Raw genomic sequence first — 16,711 nt, forward strand, 5'->3', positions numbered from 1 at the left:
AGAAAGAAAGGAAAAAGGGGACAGAGTGTGCTTCCCCTAAGTGGCCTTCCTCGCGTCTCGCCCTGCCCTAATCAAGGCCGGAATGGCAGAGGTTGCAGCCTCCCTCAAACCCTAGGGTCTCTCAGAACATTTCCTAAACCTCCATCCCCAGGCCTGGCCCAGAAAATGACGCCCCAGCGGTTATTCCATTTAATGTCAACTCATGTTAAGGAAATCTCCACTCTGTCTCATTCCTGCGGGGCCTTGGACTGGGATCCTCCCTGCAGCCCACAGCCGGGAAACAGAACCGATGGGGCCTGGTCCCGGCGCCCCTTGCCTCCCGCCGGCTCCAAACTTTCCCCAACTCTAGGCCCACCTGTCACGGAGGGAGGGCGGGCCGGCTCTCGGGGGTGCCCAGGAGGCTGCCGGGGCCTCCAGCTGCCGGGGCGTCCCCTTCGCCCTGCCGGCCGCCGGCCCCACTCCCAGGCCGGGGCTGCCTGGGCCTCCCCCATCTTCAGCCCGGCCCCTCGGCGACCCGCAGCCCTCGGGGAGCCCCTCCCGCCTCAGCGCGGAGGAGCTGCGGCCCGGCCCCCGGGTGGGCCCGGGCCGCAGCCTCCTCAGCGGAGGGGGGGTCCCCCGGACGGTTAATGCCCCAGGCCCGGCGCCCTCCCCCGCCCGGGGCTCAGCCTCTCACCTGCCGCCGCCGCCGCCGCCGCCGCCGCCGCTCCACGCTCCTCCCGGGAGGGGCCCCGACCCGACCCGGCCGCCGACCGCTCCGCTCTCCCCCTGGGCAGGCCCGGGGCGGAGCCGGGGCCTCTCCTGAGCGCCGCAACCCCCCGCCCGGGCAGCCGCCGCCGGCGCCGGGCTCCACGAGAGGGCGGGCGGGGGAGGGGGGCCGCGGAGGCCGCAGATCCCCGGGCTCGCGTACAGAGCCAGGCGCCCGACGCGGGCCCGGGCCCGGGCGGCCGCGGGGGGCGCGGGACCGGCCTCCTGGCGCCGGACAAAGGCCAAGGGAGGCGCAGGAGGGCCCAGGCCGGGCCGGGAGGTGGGGGCCCGCTCGGCTGGGGGCCACTCGGGTGCGGCGCGGAGGGCGGGGGGGGGTCGGAACCGCTGGTGCCCAGGACCCGCCTCCGGCCCCTTAATCCGGATCGGTTCGGTCCGGATTAGTAGTGATCGGTGTAAACACACTAGTGAAACCGCGTGTTTCCTCGCGAGATTTGCACGGCTGGGAGGCAGGGGGGGTCCTGGGGGGGTGGGGGGAAGAGCCGACAGTGGGGGAGGAGGGGGAGGGGACGAGGAAGGTGGGGGGGTCCCCGCTGCCCCGGCGCCCCGCCTCCTCCAATCAGCGGCCAGGCTGGCGGGCAGGGGTTAACCAGGGGACCCCGCGCCGGCGGAGGAGGCCGCCGCCTCGCCGGGCGGCTGAGGGCGGGCGCACGGGCGGCGCCGGCGACTGGCCGCCCCGAGCCCGACCCGGGCCGGAGTCCCGGAGCCCCCGCCGCCGTCAGCGTGTAAGCGGTCCCCGCCCGCGGGACCAGCCCGGCCGAGGCGGCTGAGCCGGCGCCCTGGGCCGTGGACCGGCGCTGGAGGGGCCTCGCCGCCTGGGCCAGGCGCTCCCCGATCCGCTTCAACGAACCCCGCGCCCGCCTAGTCCCTCGTCTCCACGAGTTTGGGTGAGAAGTGGGCTTGCTCTGCCCGGGGATGGATTTCAGAGGAAGAAAGCCCGAGAGCCGGCGGACCCCACCCGAACTTCCTCGGAGACGCCCAGTGAGTTCGCTGTGGCCACCGTGTTGGCTTCTCGCACGCCCCGCCACTCTCCAAAGGGACTTTCCGGCTCCCCAGACCCACACTGGCCGCCCTGGAAAGCGGACAGCACTTTCCCTCCACATACCTGGCTGGCAGAGGGCGCCTCCAGGGACAAAAGGTGCCCTGGGATCAAAGCTGAACCCCCCACCCCCGCCAGGATGCTGCCCTCCGGAAGGGGGGGCGCTACCCCAAAGGGACTCCCCGGGCACCCAGGGGGAGGTTCCATTTCAACCTCTGATTAAACAAAACAAAAAAACACGGCCCTCCTGGTACTTAGCGGGACCTGAGTGTAAGTACTAGAATGGAAAAAAAAGGCCTGCCCTTCACAGAATGTCTACTGAGGAATGAGAACTAGGAAGGGGTGCGTTCCTGCGCACAGTAGCCCCAGCAGCAAAGAGGGCTTCCTGCACAGGAAAAGGCTCCCACTCTGATCACCAAGCACCAAAGAAAAGAAGCATATTCTCCACCGACTTCTAGGAGCCAGGACACTGCAATGCCAATACCCGACTTTGTATTTTCCTCTAACACTTCCTTGATCAGACGTCTGAAGATGATTTAAGGAATACAAGTGAATCACAAGGGGGAAAGTTCAAACAATGAACAACAGCCTTGAACTTTTCCAGGGGGTCCGCAGTTACTTCAAGTGGAGTTTTGCCTTTTTTTCCTTACTAGTTTTTTCTTATTTCTTGCTATATTAACAGAACACAGACCTGCTGAAAGGGCAAATGACTGCGGTTTACTTTTTGTTAGTTGTGTGACCTTCCAAACCCTTGGGCAAATTAAGGCACTGTGGGAAAAAAATCCATTAAACCAAGCGGCACCTTGCCCCTGATCCCAGCCAGGTTGGAAAGTGCACACACATGTTTCCAAAGATAACAGTGTTTGAAGGGGAGGGGGAGATCCAGTGGAGGGCAGAGGGTAGGGAAAAAAGGTCAAGGTGGAGGGCTATCCAGAGAGCAGGTGAACCAAAGGACGCATATTATACATACGACTTGTCTTCCACTCCAACACAGAAGACCAGCAAATTGCGTTCTAATGAATAATCAGGAAAGTAACTCCTTAAATGACACTGGAATGTCTTAAGTGGAGAGAAAAGAGTTTAAGAGAAAGAGCACTGGACAGAGAGCTGAGTTCTAGCCTTGCTGATCCACAGACAAGCCACATGGACCTGTTACCTAACCTTTTCAAGCTTTGCCAACCTCATCCATGAAGGAGTCCTTTCCAGACCTAAAATGCTATGATTCCATTTTTTGAAGTAATTATTTAGAATAATCATTGGAATACAGGGAAAGGTGTTATTTTCGTTTCACTTTTCCAAGTGTGTTTTCTCAGCATGTCAGAGAACTTCCACTGCCACAGGCCTGTTCACAGCCATGCTCTAGATTTAACACTCATCCCAGTAGGAATTGCTTTATAGGGGTTTAATGAATTTGCTTACCACAAAGATTGGGTGCTTCTATTTATAAGCATCATATACAAGAAGATATCAAATATCAACAGCAAGGGAAAATAACCTTACCCTTTCCCAGAGTGAGATGGGCAATTTTTTTAAGTTTATTTAGAGAGAGAATGAGTGAGGGAGTGGGAGGGGCAGAGAGAGGGAGAGAGAATCCCAAGCAGGCCCTGCACACCAAGCAAGCACAGAGCCCAACGTGGAACTGGAATCCACAAACAGGTCAGGATCTGAGCCAAAACCAAGAGTCAGATGCTTAACCAACAGCCACCCAGGCACCCCCAGATGGGCAATTTTAAAATTGTCCAATGGTTCCTCTCGCAATGTGATTGAACCTTTGGTTCATGAATCAATGTGTTTAAAGTATGTTTGCTCACATGGTAACTTTGTCAGACTCAGCTTGTCACAGACTGGCAAATGGTGACGTTCCCCATGCAAAGGCCCACTGGCTGTGGGCAAATAGATCCAAATAGAAGCTGTCCACATTGTGCAAGCTGCTCCTTCCTATCTTCAGGGGAATGTAGGACAGCTCCTCCAGGTTTATGTTCATAGTCACAGAGAAGAACACGGAGCTGGCTGGACGTGCCTCAGACTAGTTCTGATCCTCCCCAAGGAGTGCTCTGCAAACCTCAGTAGGTTAATATGCTTTAAAGGGAAGAGATGTACATTGGTCCTTGGGAAGTTCTTGCTTAAAGCTAAGTGGAATCCGTTGGGGCACCTGCGTGGCTCAGTTAAGTGGCTGACTCTTGATTTGGGCTCAGGCCATGGTCTCGCAGTTTGTGAGTTCAAGCCCTGTGGAGGACTCTGTGCTGACACTGCGCAGCCTGTTTGGGATTCTCTCTCTGCACCTCCCTGCCTCTCTCTCTCTCTCTCTCTCTCTCTCTCTCAAGATAAATAAATAAACTTAAAAAAACCCTAAATGGAATCCGTTATTTCAGTACTACTTGGAGCCTAAAATGTGTAATATGCATATGGCAATCTCCAGGAGGGGGATGGAGGTTTTCAGCACGTTCCCATTTAATTTTGGAATCATCACTGTTTTTTGTTGATTGGTTGGTTCAGTGTAGCCATGGGAAAGGTGTTCTGAGGAAGACACTGGGGGAAACTAGTTTTAACTTCCTTTTGCTCTTGGCCTATACCACACTAATGATTGTCCGGCATCTCCTTGAATGTTTCATAATATCCACCATCTGCAGCAAAAAGATCCTGGCATATTTTACTGAGCAGGTTGACAGTGAGTCTTAGTGTGATTGCACCTTTTCTAAAAGGAGCCTGCAGTGGGGTGGCAAAGAGGACATAGTTATTAGTCAAGATCCTTGATTTTAATCTGTCTCGCCTCTTACCAGCTGTATGGCCTTAAGCAAGATATTTAACTTCTCCATACCTTTAGCTTATCCATAAAATGGTGTTAAAATAAAATCTCCCAGGACTGTTGGAGGATTAAATGAGATAATATATATGTGCCTGATAGAGTAATCCCTGAATAAATGATTCCCGAACTCCACATTTCTGCAAAGGGTTTATGTACATTTGTCATTAGATTGGTTTAGAGGCACACAGTTTAACTTTGGGAACCAGGCTGCCAATGCACTGAGTTGTTTAGGTGTGCTGTTTCATAACAGAAAAAGGAAAAAAAAAAAAAAGACTTAATGTCTTTTTAATGAAGCATTATGTTTGTTGTGGGGGAGTGGTGTAGGGAGTAGAGAAAAACAAAAGTTGCCTGCTTGGTCTCTTTATGTCGTTTTCCCCCACCCCTAAGAACTGAGGGTTTCTCATCCTCTGAAGAAATACGGAATTTCATGCAGGCAATATTTCCACTATAGATTGCACTAGGCAGGACAGTATACAACACTAAAGTATCTGTGACTGGACAGAGCTAGGTTCTGATCCTGTCTCTTCACCTCTGGGTTCCCCATCTGAAAACTGGCCAGCACATCTTAACTCCATGAGTTGCTTTAATTAAAATTGAAACAGTGATGGGGCGCCTGGGTGGCTCAGTCGGTTGAGCGTCCGACTTCAGCTCAGGTCATGATCTCGCGGTCTGTGAGTTCGAGCCCCGTGTCGGGCTCTGTGCTGACAGCTCAGAGCCTGGAGCCTGCTTCAGATTCTGTGTCTCCTCTCTCTGCACCTCCCCTGCTCACACTCTGTCTCTCTCTCTCTCAAAAATAAATAAACATAAAAAAAAACTAAAAAAAAAATTGAAACAGTGATGGAAAATGTCATAACCATGCTGGACGGGACATACAATAGGCATTTAGTCAACATCATTTCCCCTCTCCTCCCCATTCCTAACAATGGAAAAGAGTCTGGTTGCCATGAACATGCACTACAGATTTTAAAAATTCAGATCTTGTCCTTCATAAGACTCTCTGCCAGTCACTCTCCTATCTCTGTTTGACATGTCCTCTACTGACTAGCTTGCTCCACAAACCCCTCTTGAGCAGATGCCCTTGACACCATTTGCTTTATTTATCATGTCCTGCATTCTTCCCCCCCAGCCTCCTGAGGGTGGAACAATATTCTTATTCTCCTAAAGAGTATCTCCCTTCTCTAAGTTCCTCTTCCAACTCCATCCCCAAATGGTATTTTTTTAATAATTGCCTTTTCCCTGCATTGTGTGTTCCTTCTTCCCAGCAGGTGCAATGCAAGATAGACAAATAGAGGAGTGAAAGAGAGTAAAGGCCACTGACGTGTAGCCAGCCCCCTCCCCTTAGCTGTTGAATCCCCCATACTGGTCTTTCTCAGAAAACTTCAAGACAGGAAACAACAGCAAACACACGATATTTTTGGAAACGGACAAAGTATATTTTTAAAATCTCTGTTCTTCAGGGATGGGTAGGTGGCTCAGTCAGTAGAGCATGTTACTCTTGATCTCGGGTTTGAGTTCAAGCCCCCATGTTGGAGGTGGAGCCTACTTTAAAAAATAACTATAAAAATAAATAAAACTCTGCTAAAATCTCAGTTCTCCTGTGTTTTTTTTTTTCTTGTAAATACAGGTCTTTAAAGTTTATTTTTATACAACCCAACATGGGGCTCAAACTCACAACCCTGAGATCAAGAGTCAGACTGACTGAGTGAGCCAGGCATCCCTCTTCTGTTGGCTTGTTATATTAGGCTTAAGTAATTAACCTTCTGACACAGTGACACAGGTCATGAGGGAAAGGGGGCCCAAGCCCCATGCCCATATGAAAAAAAGGGGATCACCCAGCAAGGGGCAGGACGCTTGGGGATGGTCAGCCGTGAAAGGCAAGTCAGAAGATGAGTGTGTTTTTGTATAGCCTCTGAGTTAAGAATGAACTTTACAGGGCGCCTGGGTGGCTCAGTCGGTTAAGCGTCCGACTTTGGCTCAGGTCATGATCTCACGGTCTGTGAGCTCGAGCCCCGCGTCGGGCTCTGTGCTGACAGCTCAGAGCCTGGAGTCCGTTTCAGATTCTGTGTCTCCCTCTCTCTCTGACCCTCCCCCATTCATGCTCTGTCTCTCTCTGTCTCAAAAATAAATAAACGTTAAAAAAAATTAAAAAAAAAAAAGAATGTACTTTACATTTTTAAATGGTTGAAAGAAAATAAAAAGAGGCATAGTATGGCACATGAAAATTACATAAAACTCTAATTTTGGCATCCATAAAGTTCCATTAGAACACAGCCACACTAATCCTTTACATGTTTGTCTGTGGCTGCCCTTGCACCACAAAAACAAAACTCGATAATCATGACAGGCCAGTAAAACCTGAAGCATTTACTATATGGTCCTTTACAGAAAATGTGTGTCTACCTTGGCTCCAGGCCAAGGGTTTCTCAATTTGTACTAAGCCTTGACTGTTTTGCAAAAACGCAGGTTCTGATTTAAGAAGTCTGGGATGGGGCCTGAGATTCTGCATTTCCAGTGGCTCTCAGGTGATGCTATTGCTGCTGCTCTGTAGACCGTCCTGAGCATCAAGGCCTTGTAAGGCTTGTCTGTTACATCAATTTTTGTGAATGATTTCTAAGTAAGCAAATCTTAGAAAACATGAAAACTTGGAGTGCAACCCATAATAACCTCAAACAGACTTTCCACATTTCGTTCCATTGTTTTGGCATCATGTGACAGCCTGAAGGATGTGGAAATGGATTTGCCAGCAACCTCACTGAGGCCAAAGGGATGGGGGCCCCAACACTCCTGTTATGTGAGGCTCCCTTTTTTTTTTTTTAATTTTTTTTTTAACGTTTATTTCTTTTTGAGACAGAGAGAGACAGAGCACGAACGGGGGAGGGTCAGAGAGAGGGAGACACAGAATCTGAAGCAGGCTCCAGGCTCTGAGCTGTCAGCACAGAGCCCGATGCGGGGCTCGAACTCACAGACCGCGAGATCATGGCCTGAGCCGAAGTCGGCCGCTTAACTGACTGAGCCACCCAGGCGCCCCAAGACTCCCTTTTATTTGTCCTAAACTTATCATCCCAGCTACAGAAAGGTCATCTTTCTAGGTGTTCCGGAACTTGAGAAAGAGGTCTGTGTTGACCTTATCCAAATTATTCTTGATTTTTCTAATTTGAGGCAAGTCTCCTCTCTTAGCTCTTCCTTCAGTGACCAGTGTTCTCAGACCCTTGGAGAAACAGCCTGGGTTCAAATCTAGCCCTTCTATATACATGTTCTGAGACCTAGGGACACATAAGCTCTCGTGCCTCAATTTCCCTACCTGCGCAACAGAGATGGTGTTTGCAAAGCATGTGGTATGCCACACTGGATTTGTGCAAGCATCTCAAAATGTCATATATCCCAGGGCACCAGGGTGGCTCAGTCTGTTAAGCGTCCGACTTCAGCTCAGGTCATGATCTCATGGTTCCTGATCTTGAGCCCCACGTCGGACTCTGTGCTGACAGCTCAGAGCCTGGAGCCTGCTTCAGTTTCTGTATCTCTCTCTCTCTCTCTCTCTCTCTCTGCCCCTCCCCACTTGCTCATGCACACACGCTCTCTCTCTCTCAAATAAATAAAACATTAAAAAAAAAAGTCACATACCCCAAACCTGTTTCTCCCCCTAGCTGACTTGTTTTAGCAAATGTCAATTCCATTCTTTACAATCTAGACCAGAAAGCTTGGAATTATCCTCTTCCAATTTTACCCCCAGCTCTTTCATTCCAGCCTGTCTGCTCCCACTTCAGAGCCTTTGTACTTACTGCCCCTCCACCTGGAATGCTCTCCATCAGATGCCTAACTGGCGTTGGCCACGTGTTTTGACATCACCTGAAGTGCGTCCTATCTTCTGTGTACATTTGATAATGATACGGAGCTGGCAAGTAGCTGTCTTTCCATGACAGAGTGAGAAGAGCCTCCCACCTCTTCCAAGGGACAACCATTACAGGCTTTTGAGTAGAAGAAGTGAGGAGGGTATTTTAGAAAGAAGAGCATAGCCCCAAATCAAATGCTTGCTCTCATGTCCATGCCACTTGGAGAAACAGACAATAAACACGTGACTATGTCAAGGGTTATGACTGCTGTGGGGAGAAAGCAGGAAACATGAATAGAGCACCAGGCCCTGGTGGCAGTGTAGATGCTACTTTCTATAGGGAGGTAGGTCAAAGACAGCCTTTCTTCGATAACGTGCCATCTGAGCAGGTGCCTAAATGAAATGAAGGTACAAACTCCATCACTGTCTAGGGGAAGAGCCTTCCAGGAAGAGAGAACAGTGAATGAAAATGCCCTGGGCCCACAAACTCGCAGGCCTATTTTGTCAAAGCGTGTTTCTGGGCTTTCTGGGCTCTGCGTGATACAGTGAGAGAGATGCCCGCCGCAGAGCAGAGCACACGGGCAGACCACAGGTGCAGCAAGGTTCTGCTACAACCGGGTACTCAATGCTGTAGCGAGTTTCAGCAGTTTTGAGCCTGTGTTTAATGTCTGATCCCAAAGGACAGGGATTATAACAAAAAGCACTTATTGAGCATTTATAGGGCAGGCACTAGAATAAGAGCATGTTCATTATCACATTTAATCCTTTCAATCTTGAGGGAGGCCCACCATACAGACAAGGAGAAAGTGCAGGAGAGGTATGAAGTCCCCAGCCAGCTCACAGGCAGCTGCAGGGGAATCCTCCCAGAGAACGTCTGGCTCCAGAGCCAGGGCAGTTCGCCACCTGTGCCACTGGGCCTGGGTGGCAGCAGGTGGGCTGAGTGCCCAGGTCTGCCCCTCCTGGCCTGCCCCAGGTTCCACCTGCTCTTTTAGTTTGGTTCAGTTAACTCTAACTTTCCTTCACCTCATTCTGGTTTCTTGTTTCATTACCCCATATTCATTGTGTGCCACGTCTTTCCTTAGCTGGCAGCTAGTTCTCATTTCCTTTGAAAGTTCACACCCAGGCAGGTGGTTACTCAGGTAAGACTCTTATCAAGTTCATCAGCACCCAGAATCTGGTTCAGGTCCCTTGCTTCAGAGTTCATCTAGCTCAGGAAGAATGTAATCAAAACACTGAGAGAATGGGACACACCCATGATGTCACTTCACTCATTTTAAAAGGAGAACGTGACTGCCAAGCAGGGGCGTTTGACCAGCAGACTCTCCTCACAGAAAAGCTACTCAGGAAGGCAGACCGCCCCAGGAGGTGGCTCGGTGAGCCAGGGGAATGAGTGGGCTAATCTTACCGGCTCCACCTGTCAAGCTGTGTTCAGCTGCTGTTCTCAATTCCTCAAGACAGGACATGGTCTTCTAAAAGGCCAGAGCATTGGTCTGTCCCTGTCCTGAAATTACACCAAAGCCCTGCTTTTTAGACTCCTCTCTTGGATGCTGGGTGGGCAGATCACAGCTCTTCTGAAACCACAAGCAATGTAGAGGCTTACATTTTCTTAGACATTTGGATCGCCCATTTTTAGCCAACTCTGCTTCTTTGTAGGTGGCTGATCTCATCCTACACTTGTTGAATCTTCCAAGTCTTGTTCTCAGGGTTTTGCAGGTATCTTGGTGAGGCCTCAGGTTTTAGGCTCTGCTCTATTTATTAGCATAAGACTTTAGGGAGTGCCTGGGTGGCTCAGTCAGTTGAGTGTCTGACTCTTGTTTTCAGCTCAAGTCATGATCCCAGAGGGATCGAGCCCCACATCAGGCTCTATGCTCAGCATGCCTCTCTCTTGCTCCTTCTGCCCCTCTCCCCCACTTGCATGCGCTCTAAAATAAAAAAATTAAAAAAAAGATTCTCTCTCTCTCCCTCTGTCCCTCTCCCCTCCTCTCGCTCTAAATAAATAAAAATAAAACCTACTCTTAAAAAAAAAAAGACTTTGGGAAAGTTACTTCAACGTCCTCATCTATCAAACTGAGAGCTAACACCTGTCCTCCTCCCCAGCTTTCTCAAGCATTAAGCCTGTTAACACAACAAAGCTTTTTGAGAATTATAAAAAAAAAGTATGTAAATAAAAATTGAGATGATTTTTCTTTTCCTTTTTTTAAAAATGAGCAGCAGGCGAAAGTTTATTAGAGTATAAGATTAGAAAGGAAGAACAGTATGAAAACTCTCTTTACAGAGAGTGGGCATTCAAAAGTGAACGCCCCTAAAAATGAAATTATTTTTCAAGGCAAGACCTCCCTATATCAACAGTTGCAACAGGGAAAGAGAAAGTGACATCAGAGCTGGCCCCAGAAACCCGCACACAATCTACAGCCTGTACTGTCTACCCAGCAGCCCAGTGTCCATTATTGATGGGAGTGTGGTTCTATCTGGTCCAAGAACCACTGCCCTAAAAAATACTTAATATCTCGACTTGAAGCCATCCACAGACTAGGGATATTGTTTGCCTGGTCTCCCATTGTTCTTCCCTAAATCCAGATTTTGGTGCAGAGTAAGTGCAATGCTGTGAAAGGAATACAAGACACAGTCATAAGACCTGGTTCAAAAGTCAGCTCTGCCTATCAGTGAGGCTCAGCCAAGAGTCACTCCCCGGACTGAGCTCCTGGCTGCTCCCCGTCTGTAAAAGGGCTGCTCAGATGACCTGCCCTCAGAACGGCTGTGAGGCCACGACGCGGTGACCCAAGTTAAGAGAGACTAGCATGAAGGTTGGCATGTAGCAGAGACTCCAAAGATGCTTGCTAATATTTTTTCCAAAGAAGCTTGTTTAAAACAATAAAAACATCAGTCACGGCAACTGATTTGACAAGAGAAAACAGTCTATCATTAATCGCCTCAAAATGCTAGCTTTCTTCTGAGGTTTTGACTTTTGCCTGATATCCCAAGCTCTTTTGTTTGTTTGTTAAGAATGTTTTTTTGTCTTCCTAATCTAACAAAATATTTGGAAGCCAGAATAGATAACTGTGTGTACGAGGGGGGGACTTCTTGGTCACTGTTTTAGCCACCAAGACAATGGTGTGTTAGCCCCCATGTTACTTAAGATTTTACTTTTGTTCTGAGGTTCGGTCACCAGCTTCAACGCTGCAAGGATATCACATGGTAACAGGCTCCCCAGTCTGATTGCGAACTTGAAATCTTATTGACCCATCCATGCCACTCCTGTGTCAAAGCACGAACACCCTGATAGGTGCCTTTCTCCTCTCACACAGACGCAAGACTCACCTGACAAACAAGTCCTTCTTCCCTGGGGAACCCTTACACAAACCCCCACATTGACAACCAGGAGCTGAGCTAAGGCCCTGCGGCCTGGGTTTTGGTTCGTAGGGAAGGGGTGGGGGCTGGGAGGCCTCAGGTGTTCATGCCTCCAGAAAGCTGGCATCACACCTGGCACTGATGCTGCATTTCTGTGCTGCCCTGTTGGGCTCGTGCGGGTGGGGAGCTGGGCCCTCGTGGGCCTTCCACGGCCTCCCCTCCCCTCACCGGGCTCCCCAGCACAGCCCACCCCTAGGGAGTAGGCTTGGGTTTGGTTCTCCAGCTCCTGCTGGTCTGTCTCCTCCACCAGAAAAAGAGAAGTGTGTGTGTTATGTTAACAGATTCCTGTGGAGTGTCCCCTTGTCCACTGAGGGCATTCTGTCTTACAACTGGGAAAACAGAGGTGTAGGGTGTGGGGCAAAGAGCCTGACCTGGGAGCAAATGCTGAACCAGGATCCAGTCCAAACGCCATTCTGTGAACGTGGGCTGGTTACTTCATATTCCAAGCTCCAACTTCCTCCTCTATAAAATGGGGATACAATACCCTTCCAGAAGGACATACCTAAAGCATCAAGCACAGTGCTTGGCCAAACAGACAGGCTGTAACATGGGTCTTCCTGGAATGAGGACTTCTTCTTTTGCTCATTTGACTTTTAAAAAAACCACCTTCCCACTTGTGTTGGCCGGTACAGATTTATAATACATAAAATTGACTTTATAGAGTTTTCAGGAAGTCTCTGCACTAGAGCTGGGTTCCAGCATTGCTGACTGAAGTGTGGTGGCCAGAGGCCCTAGCAGCACCAGCCACAGAAGAGGGATGGAGGGGGGAAAGGGGCCCAGCCTCTCCTTCCCCCCACTCCTTGGGAGGCAGCAAACTTTTTCTGTAAAGGGTCAGATATAGTAAATACTTCAGGCTTCACAGGCTATTGACCCTGCTGCAACTCTGAGGGCTAGCAGGAAAATAGCCACAGATAATATATAAGTGAAGGACTATGGCTATTTCCAATTAAACTCCGTTTGCAAAAACAAGCTGCTGCTTGCAAAGGTGGTTTGCCAACCCCTGCATGATTCTCAAACTGTAACTGACATTAGAAGCACGAAGGGGACTTCTTCCGGGCATTCATTTTCGAATGTCCCCTCTGTAAAGAGAGCTTTCCTATTATTCTTCCTTTCTAATCTTATACTCTAATCAACTTTTGCCTACAGCTCAAAAAAAAAGAATCACCTGGGGGCTTCCTCAGAGGCTGATCACTGGGCTCCATCCCCAGAGTTTCAGATTCAGTGGGTCTGGGGTGGAGCCTGTCGTCGTTTGCAATTCTAACTTCCCAGGTGAGGCTGAGGCCGCTGCTTTGGGAGCCTCTCTAGAACCACTGTAGCCTTTCCCACTTCCCTTCTTCCTACGTGCACCTAAAATACTTTATTCCTGTTGCAAACACAGCTTATATTATATTAATTATATTATATTATATTATATTATATTATATTATATTATATTATATTATATTATATTATGGTTAATGGTCAGTGTGTGGGTCTCCAGGATCCTTTTCTTTTTTTTTAAATCTTTAAGTAAGCTCTACACCCAACGTGGGGCTTGAACTTACAACCGGAGGATCAAGAGTATTACCAACTGAGCCAGCCAGGTGCCCCTCTGGGATCCTTTCTTAATCATCTTCCCATCTTAGTGCCTAACCATAACAGTTGCTCAACATTCATTGAATTCAAGGGAAGGTCACAGCCATTGAGGCTCCAGGTCCCTCCCTGCTCCTCAGTGGACATTTCTGTCTGGCACTCTATGCCCCTGGGCCCAGCCCTGCCATGGAGAAGAGGAAAAGGGACTTTGTCTCCCTGCCTGCCCAGAAACAGACCAGGAAAGGAGACATTCCCTGCTCAAACTAGACCTTGAACCTGGACTATTTCCTAAGGAAATAAAACAAGAGAGGGTGAGGGTTGGTTTAATTTTGTTACAATTATCATCATCATTATTTTGCTTCTAAATGGACTATCTTAATTTGTAAGTATGTGTGTGTGTGGGGGGGGGGATCCAAATAGGTGTTTGCTCTGGAAAACCACTATTTCTAAGTTATAGAGACTAAGTAGACATGGCTTTTTCTCAGATCAGACAGAAGCAAGTTTGGTCTTGATAAAAAGGAATAATATTATGGGGCACCTGGGTGGCTCAGTTGGTTAAGCGTCCGACTTCGGCTCAGGTCATGATCTCACAGTTTGTGAGTTTGAACCCCACGTCTGCTTCAGACTCTGTATCTTCCTCTCTCTCTGCTCTTTCTTGAGCCTGCTTCAGATTCTGTATCTTCCTCTCTCTCTGCTCTTCCCCGGCTCACATGCTGTCTTTCTCTCAAAGATACAGATTTAAAAAAAATTTTTTTTAAGTCTAATGCATGATTTACTTAAAAACAAAAAGAAATAATATTAAAGACCTTTCCATATTTTGAGTGGCACGAGCTTCAGCCACTCTCAGCCACTCTAGTGGCCACTTCCCTCTCCTGAAACTTACTACCTAAGTCCTGGTTTTTATCCCTGGGATGCTCTGCAGGAGGCAGGTATGCAGCCCGTGCTTTCTACCTTGCTCAACAGACACAGGGCTGTACAGTGGGGTAGTGGTGATAATCCCAGTCATAGGCTGGCTGCAAACTGCACATGTAACAATGACCTCCCTCTTTCAGATTCCCAGGCCTGTCTGAGGGAGGATTACACAGGAGTTCCTTTGATCTGTGAAGTTTCAAGACCATCCCTACCTAAGTTCTGTCCCTCACTCTCTCTTTTCCAAGTTAATAGACAAAACCAGAAGTAAGGGCTCCTTCCTACCCCATTTTTTTTTTTTTTTTTTAACATAAGCTCCATGCCCAGTGTGGGGCCAGAACTCACAACCTTGGGATCAAGAGTCAGATGGTCTACCAGCTAAGCCAGCCAGGTGCCTCTTCCCCTCCCCATCTTGATGAGGTCTGTGAACACTGCCCAAGGTCCAGATGACATTTGCTGCTCATCTGGACTGTAGCGCACAGAGCCATGCCTTGATAACCCAGAGCATGGGAAGTTAGCATGGCAAAGGAGCAGGACTGATTCCTAGAGTGACTTAGACTCCTTCTGATATGCCCTGTCCCTGCCACCTCGTTACCTCTGCCTGCCAATCAGTTTCACATCAATAAACTTTATGTTCAGGGCTTTGCGGAATGAAATCAAAGGAGAGCAGCTAAAGACTGATCTCTGACCTTGGCACGTAAATAGCCTACAGATTGGACTTGACAGTTAATAAAGGAAAGGCCCAGTGCTTCTCTGATTCCTCTTTGCTTTAATTAGAGTGAGCGTTCATAAGTTATGGGGAAATCTTCAATTTGAAGAGGAAGGCCCCACAAGACAGGAATTCACATCTCCACTCATTCATTCATCTGTCCCTCTGTCAACAGTCACTGGTCCTTGTCAAGTGCCCTGTTACCTGCGCTCAGCACCGCGCTAAGGCTTTCGAGTAAAGGGCTACAAGAACTCCAACGTCCACACGGTGCTCTCCTGGACGACGGCAGCCAGCTGGGCTGGCTGGGCAGTCAAGAGAACAAGTTTCAGTTCACTCGAATCTGAATTTGAATCCTGATTCTCCTGGGTGGCCTTTGACAAGTTATTTAACCGCTCTGCCCTTGGTTTCCTCTTGGGGTTAATAATGCCAACCGCCAAGGGCTGTCATCGAGACTGAGTGAGACCATCTGCACAAAGCATTCAGCACAGAGCCTGGCGCCCAGAGAGCACGCCAGAAATGGATGGCCCGGTGCAGTGCACTTGGCGTGCTGGCAGGCTTTCAGGAGCTGAGAGGCTCCTTCCCTCCCGCTGGCGCTCAGCCAGTCACGGGGAGCCGGTGATGACATCCGCGGTCTCTGCCCTCAACGATACTAGAAACCTACTGTTGACTGCTCTTAGTTTCTTCATCTCTAAAATGGGGTAGAGGTGGTAATCTCCCGAGAGGATCTGGAAAGAGCACGAGCGTGGAAGCCTGCAACTGCTCCCTGCCTGAGGAAAGGACTGTGGGAATATTAGGTTCCAGTACAGTCTATGGCTTGTCATCCGATGCCACCGCAGCCCTGCGGGCTGTCTTTAATAATAGATATTTTAAAATTCCTGAACCCACTTCATGCTATATTTGCTCACACACAGAGGTTTATTCAGTGTTAATCACATTAATCTGCTGTTTCATTTCACGCTGTGTGGTGCCAACTTCAGTGAGAGCCAGGAGAGAGCAGAATTTACTCTCAAAGGGCTTCGTGCTGTGTTCACCCAAACGGCGCCTCGTCAAGGCATCTCAGAGGCCCAGGGACCTCTGGGCCACCCCCACACTCCCCAGGGGTGCCCTGAAGCCTTACACAGTCCTGTCTTTCAAGTGTCTCTCTGTATATATTAGTTTTTACCCTCAATTAGAAATCTCTTAGGCAAGCGTCCAGTTTTTACTAGCTATCTCTAATTCTTAGACAATGCGAACACATGCTGTTCAGTAAAAGCTCCCCAGCAGGTGTCCCGAAGGGACCTCAGCGTACAGGAGTTTGGAGGGTCCTGTGAGATCTCCCAGAACGATCCCCTTGTGTTACAGATGGAAAAACTGAGGCATAAGCACTTAAATCTCTCCTCTGTTGGCTCCTTTCTTAAACCAATGAATAAGTCTTCATTCAGATCTTAAACACAAAACAATAAATTTGCCAGTTTTTTTCTTGGCCCTGTGCCCCAAGCTGCTTGAACCTCTCACTTGACCTCCAGGTCCTGTCAGCCAGCCCACAGCCCAAGATCCTACTTCGTGAAGAAACTGGAAGTCATCAGACAGGAAAACCCACCACCCGATGACCCCGTGGCCAGGCCCAGCACAGATCAGTGTCCCCTTGGGCCAAGGCTGCCCTCCGTGTGCTCGCGGCTGGCATCTGCCACTGGCCTT

At 49.4% G+C, this 16,711-nt stretch overlaps 1 protein-coding gene across 8 annotated transcripts in view; it reads right to left on the reverse strand.

The window, feature by feature from the left end:
- The window catches only part of TLK2 (tousled like kinase 2), a 113,184-nt gene extending 112,486 nt beyond the window's left edge, over nucleotides 1-698 (reverse strand). For 5 of the 8 annotated variants that reach the window (XM_053893129.1, XM_053893128.1, XM_053893130.1 and 2 more), the window contains exon 1: nucleotides 356-506. In XM_053893129.1, coding sequence (XP_053749104.1) covers nucleotides 356-491 — 136 coding nt within the window. In that variant the 5' untranslated portion in view covers nucleotides 492-506. Of the gene's footprint in view, nucleotides 1-355; nucleotides 507-673 lie in introns of those variants that run through there. The other 3 variants (XM_019466633.2, XM_019466636.2, XM_019466639.2) reach the window with 3 other exon arrangements.
- Between the last annotated feature and the right edge of the window lie 16,013 nt (nucleotides 699-16,711).

This window comes from Panthera pardus, unplaced genomic scaffold, assembly GCF_024362965.1.
Source record: "Panthera pardus isolate Hobbes unplaced genomic scaffold, ASM2436296v1 HiC_scaffold_3, whole genome shotgun sequence".
Classification (NCBI taxonomy): Eukaryota; Metazoa; Chordata; class Mammalia; order Carnivora; family Felidae; genus Panthera; species Panthera pardus.